This window comes from Dromaius novaehollandiae, chromosome 3 (assembly GCF_036370855.1).
Source record: "Dromaius novaehollandiae isolate bDroNov1 chromosome 3, bDroNov1.hap1, whole genome shotgun sequence".
Lineage (NCBI taxonomy): Eukaryota > Metazoa > Chordata > Aves > Casuariiformes > Dromaiidae > Dromaius > Dromaius novaehollandiae.
This window is the reverse complement of record NC_088100.1, coordinates 53,597,694-53,618,095: the sequence shown is the minus strand read 5'-3', so window position 1 is coordinate 53,618,095 and position 20,402 is coordinate 53,597,694. Positions and strand designations below refer to the sequence as shown.

General features: G+C 37.7%; 1 protein-coding gene and 2 long non-coding RNA genes across 8 annotated transcripts in view; 1 reads left to right on the top strand and 2 right to left on the bottom strand.

Annotated features, from left to right (window-relative positions):
* Positions 1 to 6,475, top strand: part of HS3ST5 (heparan sulfate-glucosamine 3-sulfotransferase 5) — a 194,196-nt gene extending 187,721 nt beyond the window's left edge. For all 5 annotated transcript variants that reach the window (XM_026123501.2, XM_026123499.2, XM_026123502.2 and 2 more), the window contains 2 exons: positions 291 to 429; positions 5,015 to 6,475. In XM_026123501.2, the coding sequence (XP_025979286.2) occupies positions 323 to 429; positions 5,015 to 5,945 (1,038 nt within the window). In that variant the 5' untranslated portion in view covers positions 291 to 322 and the 3' untranslated portion in view covers positions 5,946 to 6,475. The remainder of the gene's footprint in view (positions 1 to 290; positions 430 to 5,014) is intronic.
* Positions 1 to 20,402, bottom strand: part of LOC112997463 (uncharacterized) — an 82,666-nt gene that overhangs the window by 20,853 nt on the left and 41,411 nt on the right. The gene's annotated exons all lie outside the window — the stretch shown is intronic.
* LOC135327859 (uncharacterized) lies at positions 7,289 to 10,717 on the bottom strand. Its single transcript, XR_010388336.1, has 2 exons — positions 10,428 to 10,717; positions 7,289 to 9,505 (listed from the first exon to the last, which is right to left on the bottom strand). It is a non-coding gene; the product is annotated as an uncharacterized LOC135327859 (long non-coding RNA).

Sequence of the window (20,402 nt, the reverse complement as noted above, 5' to 3'; positions counted from 1 at the left end):
ACCCAGTCAGGTCCCACGCTGTGGCTATTAGACAGCCCTAGTAATGGTCAATGTAACTGAACTGTCACTTCCAAAATTAACACTCTATTCCAGATACATTGCTTAGTGTTGTATGTGGAACAGAAAAAAATAGTAATAGACAAAAAAGTTTTAACTACTTATTTTGCAGCTTGAAAAGATCTTTGCAAGTGTGACTTAATCACTTGTAACAACTGACTGAAAACCTGTTAATAAACATTAACCCACATATTGCTTACTGATGAGTGCTTTGTGTGTTCTTGTCTCTGCAGACTGAAGAAGTCCTGAAGATTGATGGAGGGCCATGCTATTCAAACAGCAGGCGTTGCTGAGACAGAAGCTCCTTGTGCTAGGCAGCCTTGCTATTGGAAGCCTCCTGTATCTAGTTGCCAGAGTTGGGAGCTTGGATAGGTAAGTCATTAAGTAGCTGTTCTTCTAATTGTAATGGGTTCAGAGTGTTTGAGTTTTCACTTAAATAATTGCACAGAGGCCTGACTTCTTTTTTTTTTTTTTTTCTTTCTACATATATGTAGAAAGACTGCCCACTAAAGTACTGATTTTCATTGTTCTTTCCTCCTCTTCGCAGAAGGGAGTAGTATAATAGAGTTGCAGGTCATTCCTGTCAAAGTATTTCTGTCTGCCCATTTGTATTCTAAATGCATTTGCACTTATTTTCAGAGAAGAAATAAAACAGCATCCAGTAAAAATGTCATTACAGTATCTCATTTTTGACTGTGTGCATCTGTGTGTTGACCTCTAGTTTCAGCAAAACAGTTATGATGTATTTATGTATCATTTTTTCTAAATTTACGATCAAGCAATTAATGTGCTACAGTGGTAGTTAAAATTAAGTATGAGCCTGCAGAGTAGCTCATCAAGTTTTGAATATTATTTCACTTGAAAGATTGCTGCAGGGTTTGAGAATTTTAACAGTGTTAATTAGCCAGGATTTTCTGGAGTTGAATGTGCCAGATAAGTAGGTTGTCTCTGCAAGTGATCTCCTGGAGAGAAGTAGAAAATCCAAGAGATGAAGTCAAGGAGTATTTGGCACTTTTGACCAGGCCAATTTCCAGCTGGTTATTGACAGTGTAATAGTAATACTTATCTGCACTAACAGTGCTGTTTCTGACACATTCAGAACGACCTGGGATTGCTCTAATGGGTGATACAGGGTGATGCCCTGACCAAAGACAGGGCAAAAAAACTGTTATGGAAAAGCAAGTGAAACTAGAGTTCAGGATTTCCAGAAGCTGGTGGACAGCTTATTAGAGCTAATGGTCTATTCGCTCTTTTAAATGATGGAAAATATTATTTGAGCTCAAAATTGTGACACAACACTGGTTGAATAGGCAATGCATGCAAAGCTAAGTAAGAACATAGCTACTTAGTATCCACTGTTTGGTAATGCCAAGCTCAGTCTGAGGTTCCTGGATGTTTTCTTCAGATGCTCAGCCCTACTCCAGAAGAAGAGGGAGTCAGTGTATTCAGCTAAGAATAAGCACTTTGTAAATTAAGCCCAGAATTTATATCTTCCTTCCCCTGGTGGTCAAAGCATCGCTGACGCTTCAAAGGTGAAAACTTCACTGAAACTAATGTGATTCTGTAAATGGGGACAGACTTCCTTATTGGTCCCTACAGAAATACATCTCATGCTCTGAGGCATGAAATCTAATTAACCTTATACTATTATCTATGTTCGCATATCTACAGAATTTATTGAGGGCCATAAAATTATCTAGCCACAGTATTTGACTCACTGACCTCCTGCGGCAGTGAATTCCACAGGTTTCATATATAATATTGCCAACAGCAGTGAAGTTCAGTCTCATCCTCTTGCATTATGCAGCATGAAAAACACCACACTGTTAAAAAAGCCCTTGATTTGGACTTGTTATGAAAGAGAAAGAAAAGCACAGATGGATTAACTGGAAATGTACTTCTACCTCTGCATTAGGGCACAATCCAAGCTTGTTGAATTTGTCATCAAAAGGACACTCTGAGTGGCTTCAACAGGCTTTGGAATAACTAATTGTTTGGGAAGAAATCCAGATTCATTTTTGCTTTATGCTGCTCCAATTTGAACAAGAGAGCTGGGAATGCACCACATTTGATAATCTCAGGTTAGGCTGTTCACCTGGAATGTTTGGTTTTCTTTTCTTTTCTTTTTTTTTTTTTTTTTTTTTTGGACAAAAGGGAAGTCACCAATAGTTTACCTGATGCACTGAGTGATAAGATGTGATAAGCTGAGCACTTACTTACAGAGGAAGCTCTGGTCCTTTGGATCCTGAGTGAATGAAGTCTGGAAGTTTAATGCCTAGCAATTCTGAGAAAATCAAGATCAGTCTTCAAGTTGCCTACCTCTCTCTATTGGCAATACAGGGAGCCTCTGTACCTAATGCTCTGAACCACTCCTGCTGGAACCAGGCTTATAATCTTTTGCCACTGCAATGTTTACACTGGAATCATATTAGCAAGTACTCCGGATCAGAAGAGACAGTGCAGGTAGTACTGCTACTTGTCACTAAGACTGCTCAGCTCTTCCCATTATAAAGCTCTCTTTCAAATGTTCTGAAATTTGCTAACGGTATAGTTCTTTGAGATGAATTGTTCTACTTGAGGTTTTTTCAAGAAGAATATTTGTAATAGCTTGAGAAACTGCTTGTTTCAGAAGAGTAGCTTCACAGTGATGTAATAAAGGTCTTCTACTCTCTTTGAAAAGGACCCTGCTATTTTAATGGAAAAAAAGACTGAGCGAATCAAAAATGTTAACATGCTGCAGTATAATGGCTAATAGTTAGGTTTGGGGCTCAGCTACCAAGAGCCAACAAACAGCCTGCTTAGTTCCACAGCTGACAAGGTCTTCTTAAAAGATATTTTTTTATTGTGTAGACAGAGAAAAAGAAAGGGGTTACAAAACTGATATATAAAGTGTTGAGGAAGGACTTTTAAAAACATCAATCTTTCCCTTAGGCTAGAGGATATGTTGAGTATTTATTTACTTTTAAAGGAAGCCACCCTGTTTGGCAAGCTGTTGTGTTACATTGAAGGCACTAACTGTCTTTTTGAGCAAAAGGGATAAAATTAGTTGAGATAGGTCTGGAACTGCTGTTGTGGAATCCTTTTTGCTTGAAAACAAATAAAAAATGCACAGAAGGAGAGAAGAACAGAGATAGAAAATGCAGCTTCTGTTTCTTACACTTTTATTTGCTGCCATGCTGTTGAAGAGAGGCTGCCTTACCAGCCACACCACAGCCTGACCAAATTGTACCAGTGTCAACTTGCATGCTTTTAGCCTGCTCTTTTCTGTGCAGGTTTGCATCAGTGTTGCTACTGTTTCAGCCTTGGTGACCAGGTCAGGCTCTTTTTTAGTAGATGACAGAAAGCAAAGGAAAAGAAGAGAGTGAAAATTTGAGAAGAGGAATAACAACAGGAACTAAGTTCTCATCACACTTTCTGATTAATCTGCAGGACTTAACTAAAGCTCATGTGAACCCAGCAATGTCATCTGGGTTGTTTCCTCAGCTCTGTCTGGACAGGCATCTGGATAATCAAGGCAACAGTGATCTGGTCAGCCAGGAGGATCAAACTTATTTTGTCCTCACCATCCATTGTTCTAGCACCAGTGTCAAATTAGAGACCCCAACAAGCAGTGATGGATGGAAATGCTACAAAGAAATAAATAATTCTGTCCTGAAAGCAGGTTTTGAATAATATACAGTAAATGAGTGAGGGCCACATGCTGAGGAACCAGAATAAATACTGAATACCTAAACAGCTATTAATGAGCATTGCCCATCTGGTGTACTGGCTGAGGCAGGGGTCCTGTGAAAAATAATAGCATGTGGTCATGTAATTTAAAAACCATGTCATAATATATATGTACAGAGAGCTCATATTAAAATTGCCTTGGCAACCTTTGTTGTTATGTATCTTTAATTTTGAAGAGCATAGTTCTGCAAAATTATTAATGATATTTTTCTGTAGGATTTTGGAAGCTCTCTCTACATGGTGATTTCATCTTCAGTGCTGTATTAGCCTGTATAATGACTAAAATACTGACCTGGGAATGGGAGAGAGGGGTCCTTCAAGGTTCTATAGTAACAAAATTTAAACATTTTTCTTACTGAAAATTTTCTTAATTCTTGCATTAAGTGATATCAAACAGAAGGAAGCATATAAAAAGTGGAAAATATATGAAATAATTTCAGATGAATATAAAAGATACATGCAGGGGCCAAAGAAGAAAAGCTAAGGCAAAAAAAAGAGGTACAGTGGAAGGGCATATATAAGAGATGATAAGAAAATTGTACATGTAATGCAATAAATGTATTTTAAAAAACTTTTCTTATTGCTCTTCCTATGCCTTGCTAATCATCCCTGATTCTGAACCTTGGTCTTTCTAAATCTATCTCAGGGAAAACATAGGACAGCCTCTAATGAGGAGGGAAAATATTGAGAGTTGATGCCTAAAAAGCTGAGTGTTTAATCCTTTTTATTCCTCATCATTAAAAAGGCCAGATCTGGATCAGACAGCTAACAAAGTGAACAAAAGGAACCATGGGAAAGGATTCAGGCCAGAATAGGAGAAGTATTGGTAATAGAAGACTTAGAAACACTGTGTTTTCAGATCAAAATGGCCAAATAAAATTAACATTAGAATACTTAAAAAACTGCTGAAGCAATCTCACCATAATCAGTAACGTGGGAAAGGATACAAGGTACAAGAAGCCTAGAAAAGAGTAACCATAGTGCCTGTGATTGAAAAGAGCAAAAGGGTGGAGTTAGGACTTATTAACTACTCAGTTAAATCATAGCAAAATATCAGAATAGATAATCAGGTTATTTGCAAACATTTTAACTATTGGCAGAATAAAGTAGAATGCGAAAGATACACTCAGTGCATTGCAATAGGCTTCCATGAATCTATTTGACTTATACTATAACCTTGCCTTATGAGCTATCCCCTGCTTACAAAGATCTCTTATGCTGATTGCAGACTGCAGCCCCTCTGTCCCATTGACAGTCGGTTTGGACCCCATGGACAAGAGGAAATCCCACTCCGAGCTCTGCAGTTCAAACGTGGGCTACTCCATGAGTTTCGTAAGGGTAATGCCACAAAGGAGCAGATACGACTCCACAATTTGGTTCAGCAGCTTCCCAAGGCCATCATTATTGGGGTGCGGAAAGGAGGTACCCGAGCACTGCTGGAGATGCTGAACCTTCACCCTGCAGTGGTCAAAGCTTCTCAAGAGATTCACTTCTTTGACAATGATGAGAACTATGCCAAGGGGATTGAGTGGTACCGTAAAAAAATGCCTTTTTCTTACCCTCATCAAATAACAATTGAGAAAAGCCCTGCATATTTTATCACTGAGGAAGTACCTGAAAGGATTTACAAAATGAACTCATCTATCAAATTATTGATCATTGTCAGGGAACCCACCACAAGAGCTATTTCTGATTACACTCAGGTGCTGGAAGGGAAGGAGAGAAAGAACAAAACTTACTACAAATTTGAGAAGCTGGCTATTGATCCTAATACCTGCGAAGTGAACACTAAGTATAAGGCAGTGAGAACCAGCATCTACACAAAACACCTGGAAAGATGGTTAAAATACTTCCCAGTCGAGCAGTTTCATATTGTAGATGGAGACCGACTCATCACTGAACCACTGCCAGAACTCCAGCTGGTCGAGAAGTTCCTAAATCTTCCTCCAAGGATAAGTCAGTATAATTTATACTTCAATGCCACCAGAGGGTTTTATTGCTTGCGATTTAACATTGTGTTTAACAAGTGCCTGGCAGGTAGCAAGGGACGCATTCATCCAGAGGTGGATACCTCTGTCATTACCAAATTGCGCAAGTTCTTTCATCCTTTTAATCAAAAATTTTACCAGATCACTGGGAGGACATTTAACTGGCCCTAAACTGAACTTCTAACAACACATTCTGTTGCACCTGAGGCATGCAATAATGTCTCTGCTAAAATATGCACTTTTCATAGACACGGCTATCAAAGTAACTTTTTTCATGCATACCTGTACATACGCAGTGTGTGACCAAATATATGGTGGGATCAATCTTTTCTACAGAGTAGTAACTAACATAAATTTACTGTCAGCATAGTTGCATCTTTTAAGATATAATAATAAAGGAAAAGGGGGTATTTAGGGAAATAATTCAGACACCATAAAAGGGTCAGTGTTCCTCTTGCTTAGTGAAGTGTTTATGTGACATATTTATTGATCTAAGCAGAATGTCAGTTTATGCCATTTAAATTCTTGTCAAAACTCTGTAAAGCTGTGAGAAAGCATAATATTCAGACTACATTTGGTATATATATTGCTAAAGGAATACTGACACTTTAAATACAGTGCTGAATTTTTACAATGACAGTGGATAGTACTATTTTCTTATTATTTGAAATGGGTATCTTATCTCATACAAACTACATTGTTTCAGAGTTCCTGTGGTGAGTTTGCACTATTGTTTTATTGTATGGACCATAGTGTCACTTGTAGCATGTCAATCATGTGTCGAAAAAGGTCAAATAATTTCTTCTTCTATGCTTGTGTGTCGACAAAGAGCAACATCGTGTACATAGTGTACAATGATTGTAAATACCAGTTTCACACTAAGTAATTCTATTTTGTAAACTGAATATGGCTATTTAATTTATTGTGAAAATTAAATTTATTGTGGTATTTAAAAATGGAATGGATTAAAATTACCTATATGTGCAACTGCTTTTAACATTTGCTTGATGTATACCAGTGTGGTCCCTTAGCCCAGACAAACTGCGTGCATGTGCGTGAGAAAGAGTTCCACTTGCAAACCTGGTTTTTAGACAGTTGAGAAAATTGATATATGAGGTGAAGCTCAGTTTATTAAAAAACTCAGCCATCTGGAAATCTGGTGTAATACACACCTCAAAGAACATTATTGCTGTTCTGTTGCAGCACTTTGCAATAATTAATTCAGTTGCAGTTGCCCATGAGGCTAAAGAATGACTGTAAAAGATTACTATAACCAGGTATATCAGGAAAGCAGAGCAGCCATTAAAACCAAAATGACAGACAAACAAGATTAGAAGGAGAGTCATAGAGATTACATCACTGAAAGCTGGTGATGTTTGAGAAGTGAAGGAAAACACTTCTGCTACTTCTGCTTTTATCTGATAATATATGCATCTGCTTAGAAACAAACAACCACAGAGTTGTTACTGATATAAAAATATAGCTCATGTTTCCATTCAGTGAGTGACAAGAAATTTGTTCAGGAAATGGATATTTTAATGTCTTATACATTGTACAGCTCTTAAGGATTCATAAGAAAAGCAATAAAAGTGAATGAAAAATGTCTTTTAAAACAAGAAAAAAAGAAAGAAAAGAGCATTTTAAAGCTAACATATGAAGATTGATAGGGACACAGATTTTGGAAGATATCCCAGAACATTTGAATATTCTGAGCTATGGTGGTAGAGTAGCTGGTAGTTCAGATTGTAATAAGATCAAGTTTTCCCTGTGAGCTGTTTGTCTTGCTCAGTAATTTGGAAGCATCCGTTTTCTAAATAAGTGATTTTTAAATCTTTTGTGAGAGATTGCTACTTATCTCACTGTATCTTTAATCATATGTGCTAGCATTGTGAGCAACATGCCCTTTCTTCATGCTGATTCGGAGACTTGACAACACAACATGGTAGAGCATATGTGAAATTTTCCTCAGCAGTTGCAATACTACTCATGACTTTTCTGTATGATAGCCATTTATCCAGCCCATGTCCAGACACAAGACTGAGACATTTATCTCACCTAATAGTGTTCAAAGAGAAGGAGGATTATCCAATTTAAAATCTGCAAGGTCTTTAGGTAAGCAGACAGATTCCAGCTGGCTTTGTATGGTAGCTACTGGCTTGATTTAGTCATGTCTACAAGCTATGACTGAGGGCTGAGACAGATTTGCAATGAAAGAGGTAAGTTAGGCCAAAGCTACCTCTAAGTATGAAATATGCACTTAAAATGAATATCCCTCTACATTGTCCAAAAAAATCACAGGGACTGTGAACTAAAAGACGCTGACTACTGGTATTTCCATTAAGGTCAGTTGGCTTTACCTCAAGCTTCTCATTTGCAAATTTGGAGACACCTGGCTAAATTTAGGACATACCTAAGATAAATCTGGTTCAAAAAAAGCACAAAGGAATGATCAGGAGCAGTAGGGGAGTAAAGGGGAGTAAAGTGGGACTGCAGGTACTGCAATATATTAAAAGGTTTAAAAGAGCAGGATGTTGATTCACTTCCACTGAAACTTCAGCACAATGTCCTTGAGTCTTTTTGAGATTAGCTAGCGAAGAGAAAATATAAAAACTGGTTCTTAATACACAGACCCAACAAACCACCCAAAACACACTCCTAGGATAATGGGAATTGTGCTGCGGTATTCATAACTGGTTTGTGAAGTTCTGACCCTATGGTATTCACCTCTTCAAGACCAATTTGTGAATAATTAATTTCATCCACTTTGCTTTGCTTCCAAGTTATGGGTGAATCATTTATATTCAAATTGATCTTGAGTGTTCAGACTGGGAAGAGTGCTCATAGCTTGGGTTTATGATTGCAGCGTGATGCACAGTTATATGAAGTTGCAGCTGTTAACTTATAGTATTCAAGTTCCCTGATGGCATTGCATCATTCATATTTTCTGTACTGCAAAATTACAGGCTTCACAGCTCTGGTAAATGTTTGGATTAAATCTTCTAATATTTCTGTGCATTTTTATCAAATTGTCCCAGCTGCTATTTAAACTCAATAGAACAACAATTTGCAGCATAAAAGAATATGAAAGCTGAATTCGAAATTGTTTTTTCAGAAATCAGTATATAGATAGCTGAAGGATTGCCATTTGGAGATTACTGATTCACTTACCATTAACCCTTCATACTGCCTTTTCTTTGGGAAATCAGAATGAGCATGATGAAAATGTATTTGCCGTATTTCAATAGCATTGTTTTTTGCCATGATGTCTAAGAATACAAGAGAGACAATGTTTGTAGCAATATATTTCCTTATACTCGCCCAAGATCTTCCTCTGCCATTAACATTCTTGTAGAGCACTGCCCATCAGCTCAGTGTTATGGAGACCACAGAGAAGGCCCAAACCCACAGTCACAAGCCAGTCTAACCAATGTTCAAACTCAAGCTGTGGAAGCACTAACGTTTATGTGCTTACTCCCTAGCTAGTTGACTTAATTCATTTTGGGAGTCCATGGAACTGTTGGCAGCCCTCTGATTGGAGAAGATGAAGAAGTAACTCAAAGAAACCTTTCTTTTTCCCATCCTGGATGCCATCAGCGGTGATGTAGAATGGCAGAGGATATAGTAATATAGGCTCCATAGCAGGCAAACTTTCCAGAAAAGAGAATTTGATGAAGCTCTTTTCAAAAAGCTCACAGCGATGTCTCTCGCATGGCATTCTCTGCAGCAAGGCCCTGAGGAATAGTCACTGATGAATACACATAAACTTGGGCAATATAGCCATGAAAATCTGTTTAATTGATGAATACTATTTAAATTTTCTTCAGTTCCAAATTATGTTAGCAGCTACTTTTACCGGACATATGCCTTAACGGTATACCCAGAATGTGTGGACTGATGAATGAATACAAAAGATTCATGAATGAACAGGCGTGGTAAAGGTTTAACTTGCATTGCTTCTCCCTTCTGATTTGAGTTAGACATAAGACAAAAGCCTAGATCATAATCTGAAGAAAACAAAAGCAAAAGTTCAACCCACAAAAACATGACAGTAAAGTTTCAGAGGAACTTCCTTCTTCTATCCTCAGTATAGCTTCAGGTATTACTAGGTCTTGGTGAAATCATGACTTAGCAAGTTAGATCTATTTTCCTCTGAACAATCAAATGTTAGCAATAGTAAGAAAATAAAGTTCTTCTAAAGTTATTGGGAGCTGGTTTGTGTAAAGCTTTCAAAACAAAGTTTTGAAACATATGAGACTTTGCTACATAAATGTGCACGTACCCATTTAAGCCTCTAAGCTCAGAAATTTCATGAGTTATCAGCTTTCCTGAATTCCTCAGCTCTGTTCCCAGACATTTTCAGTTTGACAGAATAAACTCATTGTTAAACTGACGTACCTAAATCCCATACTGAAGTCACTGCATCTAGTTACTTTGCAGACATGATTTCACAAATGCGAGTGGTTTATCTCCCATTCAGCAGGGCTGAATGCTCTAACAAAAGGCGTTTGCTTGAGGTTTAACTGATATAACTCATTGAAGTTTTATCAGTGCTGAAGACTGTTCTAGCAATAATATATCACTTAGATTAATGTTCTGCTTCCTTGGAGAAGGTCAAAGACAGACCCATCACTGGAAGGGATTTTTAATACTCACTTGAAGAAGGTCAAGGCCCAGCTTCTTCTAAAGCAGTTAATATTGGAGCAGTGATTATCCAGAACAATCATTTGTTAATGACAGTCTTACAAATCACTGCTGCTGTTTTTGGTGCAAGCAATTAGGAAGTTCACAAATGACTCTTCTTCACAAAGAACAGACAGGAGTTGTTAAAATGAGATACACGGCTGTTTTGCTTGTAAAAATAACTTTGGAAGCTGGGTGTTTAAGTGACCCTAAAGTCCCAGGGCAGTTTAAGTCAGTCCATGATTGGCAGAGATAGGCACTGACGCCTGCCAAGGCCTGGACCTTCCTGCACAATGTCCTTTTCCCTCTCCTTTGCACTGACTATCATGCTCACCTAGCCCTTCCACATTGAGTTGTTTCAGTTCACTAAGCAAGCAGAAAACTAACCTGACCTAAAAAAGTGAGTAACATCAGAAAAGCTATACTGGGTCAGAGCAAAGGCATATTCAAAATAAGATTTGTCACTAGAAGTGGCCAAAGTTAATGCCTCGGGAAAGCACAGTGAAAGCATGAATACATTTCTAGGCTCCAACAATTTGTAATCATGGGATTTCTTCAGTGAGAGTGTGTAGTCTTCATATTTAGTAGCATTAAGTGGCTATCTCTTCCATGTACTTAACCAGAAATGCCTTGAGTTCCTTGTCAAGGTGTTTCAGAGCAACACTCTAAACCCTCATAATTTATCAATTTGCAGTAATGGATGTGTAAAATGAATCAGATAAGTTTGGATAGTACCTTTTAAAATCTGATGATGAATATAATGATATGATAATGGAAGTTTTATTTCCCCACTTGCCTCATTTAGAAAATGCTGTGGCTCGCTTTATTAGTTTCTTCAGATAACAATTGACAGAGGCCTTTAATCTTACTGGAGACCCCTGAGGAGACTTGGTTCTCAGATTTGTAAAAGTCTACAGGAATAGAATAAACATTTATAAATTTGGCTTTTTGAATTGCTTGTTTGCAGATTAAAGAATTTTGGCTAAACACTTTTAAAAGATTTTTCACTAGTAACCAAGATTTAACTTTTTAGAAATACTAAAAATGTAAATGTATCTAAATCTGAGCTTATAAAGAATGTTTTGTTGCTATAAGCGCTGCACCTGACTTTGTGTAATTGTGCTGTACCTTGTTAAACATTTGTTTTTGTACTTGTAAACTCCAAAGAGGCTCACTGGCTGCTGGACTACAGTGCTGTTGGTCTTCTATTTTAGTGTTACTATTTAAAGCCTATCATAGAAAAAGATTTACTCCACAGTGGAGAAAAAAAAGAAAAAAGATTTCAAAATAATAGTAATATAGAACTAATGAGTCTCAGATTGCCAAAAAAGTGCTTAATTTTGTTACCGAAGGCCCATGAATATTACTGAAATAGTAACCTGTCCAGACCAAACATCATTACTAGCTGTGGTTCTTTTTGCCTTTGTTTACAGCTTTCTTTGTGGAGATGTTTACCAATATGATATACTATAATGTATTTCTACTGGCTGATAACCATTGACTAATCTGTTCTTTAAATCCTGATTCACATTCTGACAGCTCTGAGGCAGATCTTATAAATCCACCTTCAGTACTACCAACTATCACTAACTGCATTTAGTGATTTTCAGTCCTTGCTGCGGTAGTACACCCATGAGAGTCAAGCCCTTAGAGAACATCCATGAGTTATCAATCTGAATAGCAGCCTTTTTCCTAGGGGTTGAACTGACAAGTGCAAGCAAAGCACAGAAAAGACTAGAACACCATAGTCCATCTGCTGCAGTATGCTTAACATATGGTAGTAAGATTACCTGCTGTTCAGAGATCCATATGAAAACTGGCAGAGTAGCATGACTTCAGGAGCTGATGTTGGCCAAACTACCTGACTCTTTTTAGCTTATATCAGGCTTATTTTCAGTGGAGCTTTGGCTCTGTTCAACTTAATTTCACTTATGAACTTCTCTAATGTGATGCACAGAGAGCCATGGCTATCACTGAACTCCCTGAAATGTATATCTTGTGAGATATGCAAAGAAACATCAGCATAGGCTGTCACAGCCACTGCCACTGTGACTGCAGAGTAGGACTGTGCCACGCAGAATATGATTCTGTTGATGTCTTTGTATTTAGCTTATTGCCTCCAACAATTTTCAAAATAATCTCCCCCCACCAGCAGTGGTCAGTACTTCTGAAGGTTAATGACTCTGTGAGAAAGTTCTGATTATTGATTAGAATTCAGGCAAAATATGAAATGCCTATATTTTGAACAGATTGCAGTCCTTTGATATAGCACATATACATATAGAATGTAGCTTATCATAGCACATGACAAGGAAACAATGCCACTTCAAATCATCTGATCTTATGCCTAAGGCTGATTAAATAAACAAAAAGAAACATGATAGACTCATGCATATCTTACTCCTGGCCTTAATTGCAAACAACTGTTTTGCAATGTATGAGGCCTTTGCCATCCAATTCCTTGGCTGATTTTTTACTGATGAAAGACTTTCCACTTCGTTGAACTGTGAAGGCATCGTTTCTATTCCAAACCCATGGAGACTTAGAAGAATTAATTTACAATTCCCTACTATATGAAAAAAGTGATAGGCATTTCATAAGAGGTGGGACTAGCAGTGACATTATTACCGACTTCATCTTCAAAAAATTGTTCCAGTTGTTATACACTCTTCACTGCAGCTCTACTAATAATACGGCTTTAGAAACAGAAAAACCTGTTTACACTGGATGGTTCTGGTGGATCACAGTGCCTTGTAAAGAAATGGCCCAGAAAGTTGGTGAACTGAAGAGACTATACTGATACTTTCAGTATAGATTGTACCAATTGCTGAATCATTAAAAAGAACATTTCCTTCTACATGGTATTAGAAAGCATATTTCCTTATACATCATTTGTCTTAAAAAATCTTAAATCTTGTGTTAAAAATCTTTAGACAAATTGTGTTTTAAGAAAGGAAAACCTCTAGATGCATTGCAAGGGCTGGTCTGCATCAAGGAGATTTTTTTGTTTTTCATTTTTGTTTTGGGGGGCTTTTTGTAAAAAGGAAATGCTAAGGGCAAAGACTTCTAAGAAGTAACCACAAATAATTATTATTGACATCAGTAGCAATTAGCAATGCATATTCTAAAGTATGGGCAGGTATTGTTACACCTTCAGACTTATTTAAATCAATTTGCTCTTAAGGCCCACAGAATTAACTGGAGGAAAAACTTGCATTCAGGATTAGGAAAAAAGCTTAACAATGTTTCTGACCTAGAGACTACATTTGCCACCTGCATGAACATGGTGTGCCCTGATAGAATCATCTGCTGCTCTACCAGCTGATAACAAATGGGGAAGGAGTACATTCCCTTTTATATTTGAGAAACCAGTAAAATTTCCTTTTACAAAGCCACATGGGCTTTATTCTGAAATGCTTCAAGTTGATGCTAAATATATCACAGTTGCCATGTTCATTTCTAGTTATGCTATTTCAGTATTAAAATATATCCAGAATATAGCTACTCAGAAGCCCTGTCAAGACCTGGATACACCTAAACACTCTATGTTCTTAATTTTGTTCCAATTTTTCAGTGGATTGAAATAGCAATGACACAAAATACTAAGTTACTTGATTAACAAAAGTAGCAGCAATATTTTATTTTGCATAAAAGAGCAGAAATGATCATGAGAACAGGCTAGAGTGGCAGGGATCTTCCTGGTTGTTGAAAAAGTGCTCTGGCCTACATTCAAAGGCTCCTCCTACTTGACTATGACATGGCTGCTTGACATGGCTAGGATATTCTGTGAAGAGATGAGATAAGCATTCAGATTCCCCCTAACTAAGGAAACTCTGGAATGTAAGTTAGACATTGATTTGGGCAAGTGCAAGAAATGGGTACAGGTCAAGCAGGATCACATGCTGTGAATGTATGCTAGGCTTATTCAGCACTATTATATCTTATACCTCCTCCTCAAGCAAAGCCTAACTGATGGATGCTGTGGAAGGATAAGAGACTATACTGATACTTTCAGTATAGATTGTACCAATTGCTGAATCATTAAAAAGAACATTTCCTTCTACATGCTATTAGAAAGCATATTTCCTTATACATGGTAAGGGAAACCTAAGCACCTACCTCTGGGTTACAAATTCCATAAGGTGGTGACAAGTTTAGACATTGCAAAAAAGAATCATAGTCACCCCAAATGTCTAGCCCCTGGAGTAAAAAAATACCATATTATGAAACCAAACTCTAGGCCTGAAAGCTAGCGGTCAACTTTGGGCCTTCTAAGCTTAGGAATAGCATAGCAGTCTGCAGCTGAAACTACTGCTATTATTATTTCAAGAAGAGATATGAGACCAGATACTCCCCAATATTACATCTCTGAATAGTCAGCTATAGGGTTAACATTGTACTTGTTCACATGGCATGGGAAAACTGAAATACTCTGACCAATTGGCTCAAACGGTAAAGAGGTAGAAATGCTCTGTTATCTAGCAACCAATCTTCAAACCTAGCACACATTATGAAAAAAGCATTAGAGCTTATCTGAGTAACCCTGGTGATCTCATTTCATTTCCTTAACTGCTCTTCATTAGTTACAATTCAGCAGATTTGCTGTCCTTTTAACTTGCATAGCTTTTCATGTAATCAAGCTGAAGTTGTAGTAGCACTTTGTATTCAATTAATTTCAGTTATTCTGCTGTAGCATTTTGGAAATGCATTCTGAGAATCTAGGAGCTCATTTACTCCTGGAGAACTAAAAGTCAAATCCAAGAAAGAAACAGAACCCACAGAAATGAAATAACACTGCCTTTAATTTAAGATGCTGTCAAAATATCAAAGAGAGAGAGAGCTCTGTGGGACCCAACTTTATAGCCCTAGAGAGAAAAGAAGGAAGTCTCGGGTGTGAAAAAGAGAGGAGCATCACAGCTGCTGGAGAACACGCTGTTCAAACTAACGTGATCTTTAGGCCAGGGTTGTGTAGTAAGCTCTGTAAGACTGCTTTGTCTGCAGTGATTTTCATCCTAGCATATCCAGACATTGTATCCCAACACATTGTCAGCTTGTACGCAGAGTAGGACTATTGCATTGGTGCTACCTTGGCACGGTCAGGAGGTGAACGGAAATGTCTGTGGGGAACTGACATAGGTGCACTAGGAGCATATGTGCACCCATTCCCCTCCTCCTCCTATGCTGTACCTACGCCATCACATTCCCACCCTGAATCCCAGATCATTAGACTCCCCATAATCTCTACCAAAGGGAGACACAGATTCAGAGTAATGACTTAATCCAAAGTCTTTTATGCGGATGGTTACGGATGGTGTTGATTCATAGCAAAGGGATTAAAACAGGGAAGCTTGAGCCACAGCAGCTTGTGAGCAGCCCCAGTGCAGCTCCCAGGGGAGGGCTATGCTCCCGAGCTGGCAGAGACACTTGGCTTTGTGGGGGGAATCCAAATCTGCAGCTGTGGGAGGACGGAAGCCAACTGAGTGTGTTTGCTGAACCAGATGTGTGCCCTGACCCATTACTCAGTAAGGACTTGTGATTCCTGGGGAGCTGCTGTCACTTTCTGCTTGGGAATAAAAGGCAGATGTCTCCCTTGCTACATATCCTTTCAGTACTCATACATTCAGAGCGAATCTTACTCTAAATCTTTCATATACATCCATTCTTTCCTAGTCTCTGGAGTTTGTCTGCACCATGCATGACAACCTTCTACCTGTCAGACAAACACCTGTCACATAGTTTTCTCTCAGTCTCTCCCTAAGAGTGTTTAACAAAAGTTCTTGTTTTAGTAAGACTTTGTTTATTTTTTCTTTTTTTCTTTTTTTTAATACGTTTTTGTATGTTTGCATTAGGGAGGGACTTTGTAACTCTCATGTTCTTTATCTAAGTGTTTTTGTATAGCAATAGATATGTAATTGTTCAAAGTTCTCACATGAGAGAAGTCTTGTCCCTTTGCCATGTTTCTTGCTTTGGTGATTCATCAGATTTCCAGGGAAGAGAAAAGGCAGCAGTGTGTGTCAAGCCAAAGGTATTGAAAAAGGTTAATAATCTTCTAACTGAAATATATGAGAAATTAACCACATAAATAGAAGCTAATTCCAATGGCCAGCCCCATGTTTTAAATGAAGGGAGATATTTGCACACATTTTGAGCCACTACAGAACAAGCATGGCCAAGGGGTGACTCTTGAGCAACATGAACCTAACTCATGGACAGCAATGCACAGCTTTCATGCCAGGATTATATTACTTGTCCAAGACAGGGTTTCTATTAGGATGCAGGATGCTGGGGAATCTGCAAAAGTATTAGATGAGAAATTTTACACACTGAAATAGACAACTTGAATTGTCCAAATGAAACATTGCTATCACCCTGCAGCTCATATCTCCCAAGGATAAACTGCTTCTGCATCTCAGAATAAAAATCACACACACAAAAAAAGGAGAAAATAAAAGTGATAGATAGAAGGCACCAGCTTCTTTGAAAAGAAAGAATGCATGGAATCACAGGAGTCTGATGTAATTTGACAAGAGATTGGAGTAAAAATCTGTGGATTTAAGTACATAAAGAACTATATCGAAAAAGAGAATAAAACAAGTCAGCTGGCACATGCAGCCCTATATAATCACATACACCTGTTCCATATATGTGCTGTCCAGTTAGACTGGCTGAAGTCTGCACAATTATATTTGTGTGAATGAAGGCACAGGCCCATCTCAAGTGCCAGGTAACTATTCTACTTTCCCAGTTAACAATACAGGAGCCTAAGAAAGCTGTAAGTCACCAAGTCCTGTTCCTTCTTATTGCATAGAAGTATTAGGTATCTGAAGTGGTCAAGTTCAGCTTAATATTAGCTGTTTTTTAAATCTCCCTCTATAAGCGAAGACCAGCTCCAGAACTTTTGAGAGATCCACTTGCTCAGCTGAGTGTCTTAATTCAGCTGTGAACCAGGCTTCCTCTTTTGGTCCCAAGAATCTCATACTTCTTCTAGCCTCTTAGACCATCTTCAGCAGAATGACCTAAAAACATCTTCCACTGCCTGTATATTTAGGCTTGAATTTCCTCACATTGTAAGGTATAAAATCTTCATGTCCACCTGCAGCTTTCACCATCAGAGTTTTATAAAAAAGGTAATCATGGTAGTGCTTAACGCAGATCTTTGTGATAGCAATTGCCTTCTGCTTCTCTGTTCATAAAGTGACTGCCAAATTGGACCCATAACTAGGTCACTTAAAAGTGTTACAAAAGCACATAGTCCTAATCCTGAAGAACTAACACAGCTGTGTTTCATAGAACAATAATAATAATAATGACAGTGTAAGAGCTAGATTACCCAACAGAACCTGTGGAGAGAGACTTCTCTGCTGATCACTCAAAACAGAAATGTGAGTTTTCTATTAAAACACCTGAATCATAGCTAAGATGAAAATCCCCAAGCAACAGGAGAAGATATGGAGTAAAAGAGCATAACCCACAAGCTAAAAAATAAAAACCATCAAAACTTCAAACTGTGATCTTATCCTCAAACTCCACTGCAAAAATGCACTGTAACACTTGGTAGGGTAGAGAGGCTTGTTTGCCCCATTACCTGTTACAGAGTGTCAGACCATTCTGAGTTACAGGAATTTGAATGCTTTGAAAGTTAGAATTTCAGTCAGCAACATAAATGCTAATAATAGTAACTGTGATGGGGTACTGCTGTGTATCTGTTTCAAGCCACCAATTCTAACTAGAGAATGGGATGGATTGCTCCTTAAAAATCCATCCATAAATTATAGGTAGCACTGCAGCTGATTATTTTGTCTGAGGGCACTGCTGCTGGACAGCTCATCAAGTTCAGAACATAACTTCAGTGGAATATCTTTTTAAAATGATATTTTAGTACAGTATTATTTAATAATTAATTATATTTTTAAACACAGAAAATTCAAGGGCTCCATGCTATTTAATATTTTACCAACATTGATGAGCATAAAAGATCTTTGCCCAGCCATTTCCAGATAGCATAAAAATTGGTGAGAAAATAAATAATCAGGAGGTCAGTTACTGTTACAGAGTGATTATATTTTATTGTCATTTTGGCTAAAAATACATCATTGGTTTATTGAACCTGACAATAAAAATGATCGAGATCAGGTACTACACAAATTGCTCCATCAATGTCAAGACCATTTACAACATTTCTCCTACAGTATCACCATCCCTCCCTTCAATTTTGTCATCCGATAGTGTGCAAGTCCCTTTTGTGTTATCTGCAGGATCAGTTACCAGCATGCAGGGTAATTTTCATAGTTGTCTGGGGATTACTATATTCCTGGGTTTTTTGCAAATGTCTTCAGCATATGAGATTTCTCCCTTGTGCACAGCAGTTATGCTGACAAGGCTAGGATTTCCAAACATCTGGCAGCACAGCTGAAGTAGTAACAACAGCTCCCCACTTGACATGTTAGATATCTGGACACCCCAGCACAGGGGCCAAGATTCTTAAGTCTTGTATGGGTCAAAATTGCTTGCACTGGGTTAAAATTTCTAGGCCAATTAAAAAAAAAAAAAAAAAGTGCACATGTTCTAGGAAAACAGCAAGTTCGTCTCTTCCTTATTCACGAAGAAGCCTCAGTATTTATCCCTTAGTGCACATGAAAGAGATTAGTTTGACAGCCTCATTGACTGAAATGTGTTGTGAATAGTACCAAATAGCCAAGAGCAGTATGAGTTTCTCTATAGACAATGATAAATGCAGGACAAAGCAGGACAAGAGGAGAGAGTGAAGAATCTAGTCTTCATGCCCATTTCACTCCTTTGCTTTTCAGTTGATTTGTATGACAGGGCCTCCTGCCCATAGAGTTTAAGACTTAAGATTCTTAAACATTTTGTTTCAGTAAAATGAGTTAAGTTAGGAGTCAGGACATAAGTTGTCATAGCCAAGGTTTTCAAAGGTAATGGTAGCTACTAACTAGTGAATTTTCAGTGGCAATTTCAAAAAAAAAAAAAAAATCACTGAATAGAAGTTCAACAGAGATCCCAAAGATGGAAAATGGACCAGTTTAATGTCATAATTAAGACAAAATCCTATGGTTATTCCAGAGATCATAGGACGGTTAGTCTAATTTCTTTTTAGTAAGGCAGTAGGTACTACCTTTTAGACATCAGATGGGAACACTTAAAAAGAAAAGGAAAATGTCTTGATTTAAGGATAGTCAGCCTGCTTAAAGAGAAGCAAGATCATGTTTAACTTGCAAAGGTAGTAAAAGGTATTTGACTCCCATTAATTTTGAGTAGATCAAAAGGATACAGAGAGCATAATGAAAATTTCAGAGAGTGCATAAAGAAGCTTCACAGTGGTTGTGAAGGGCTAAGAGTTGTGACAAAAATGAAAGAATTTTGTCTGGAATTAATGTAGTATTAGCTTTTGGCAACAATGATTTTTTTTTGAATGTCTAGGATTTTTTTTTTTTTTTTGCCTATTTAGAGCTAGAAAACAGGCCATTCTACAAGATTAATATTAGTGCCAGTTTCTAAATTGCAAATAATAATACTAGAAGAATATTTTTACAGGTGGCTTTCCCATTTTCCAGAATTTATTGTACAACTTGGAGCAAACCTCAACAAAATCTCAATAGAATCAGCAAGTCTTGATCTGAAAAGCAAGATATTTATAAAAGTACATGCAAATATGGGTTTATGTTTCTAACCTTAAGTATCCAAGCTGGAAATTATCGGCTTTTAAGAAACATATATGATCTGATAAAAAGGAAGTCTCATCTTACCATTAAAGCTCTGCCTGAAAATGCAGGAGGTATGGGTTGAATTTCTGGCTCTGACTCCTCTCCATGTAACCTTTGGTAGGTCACTTGTGTCTCAATTTCTTCTCAAGAAAGTGGGAATCATACTTCTGTGCTGCGCAAAGGTTATGCCAGGTAAATTCATTAACATCCATGCCTGAAAATTTGG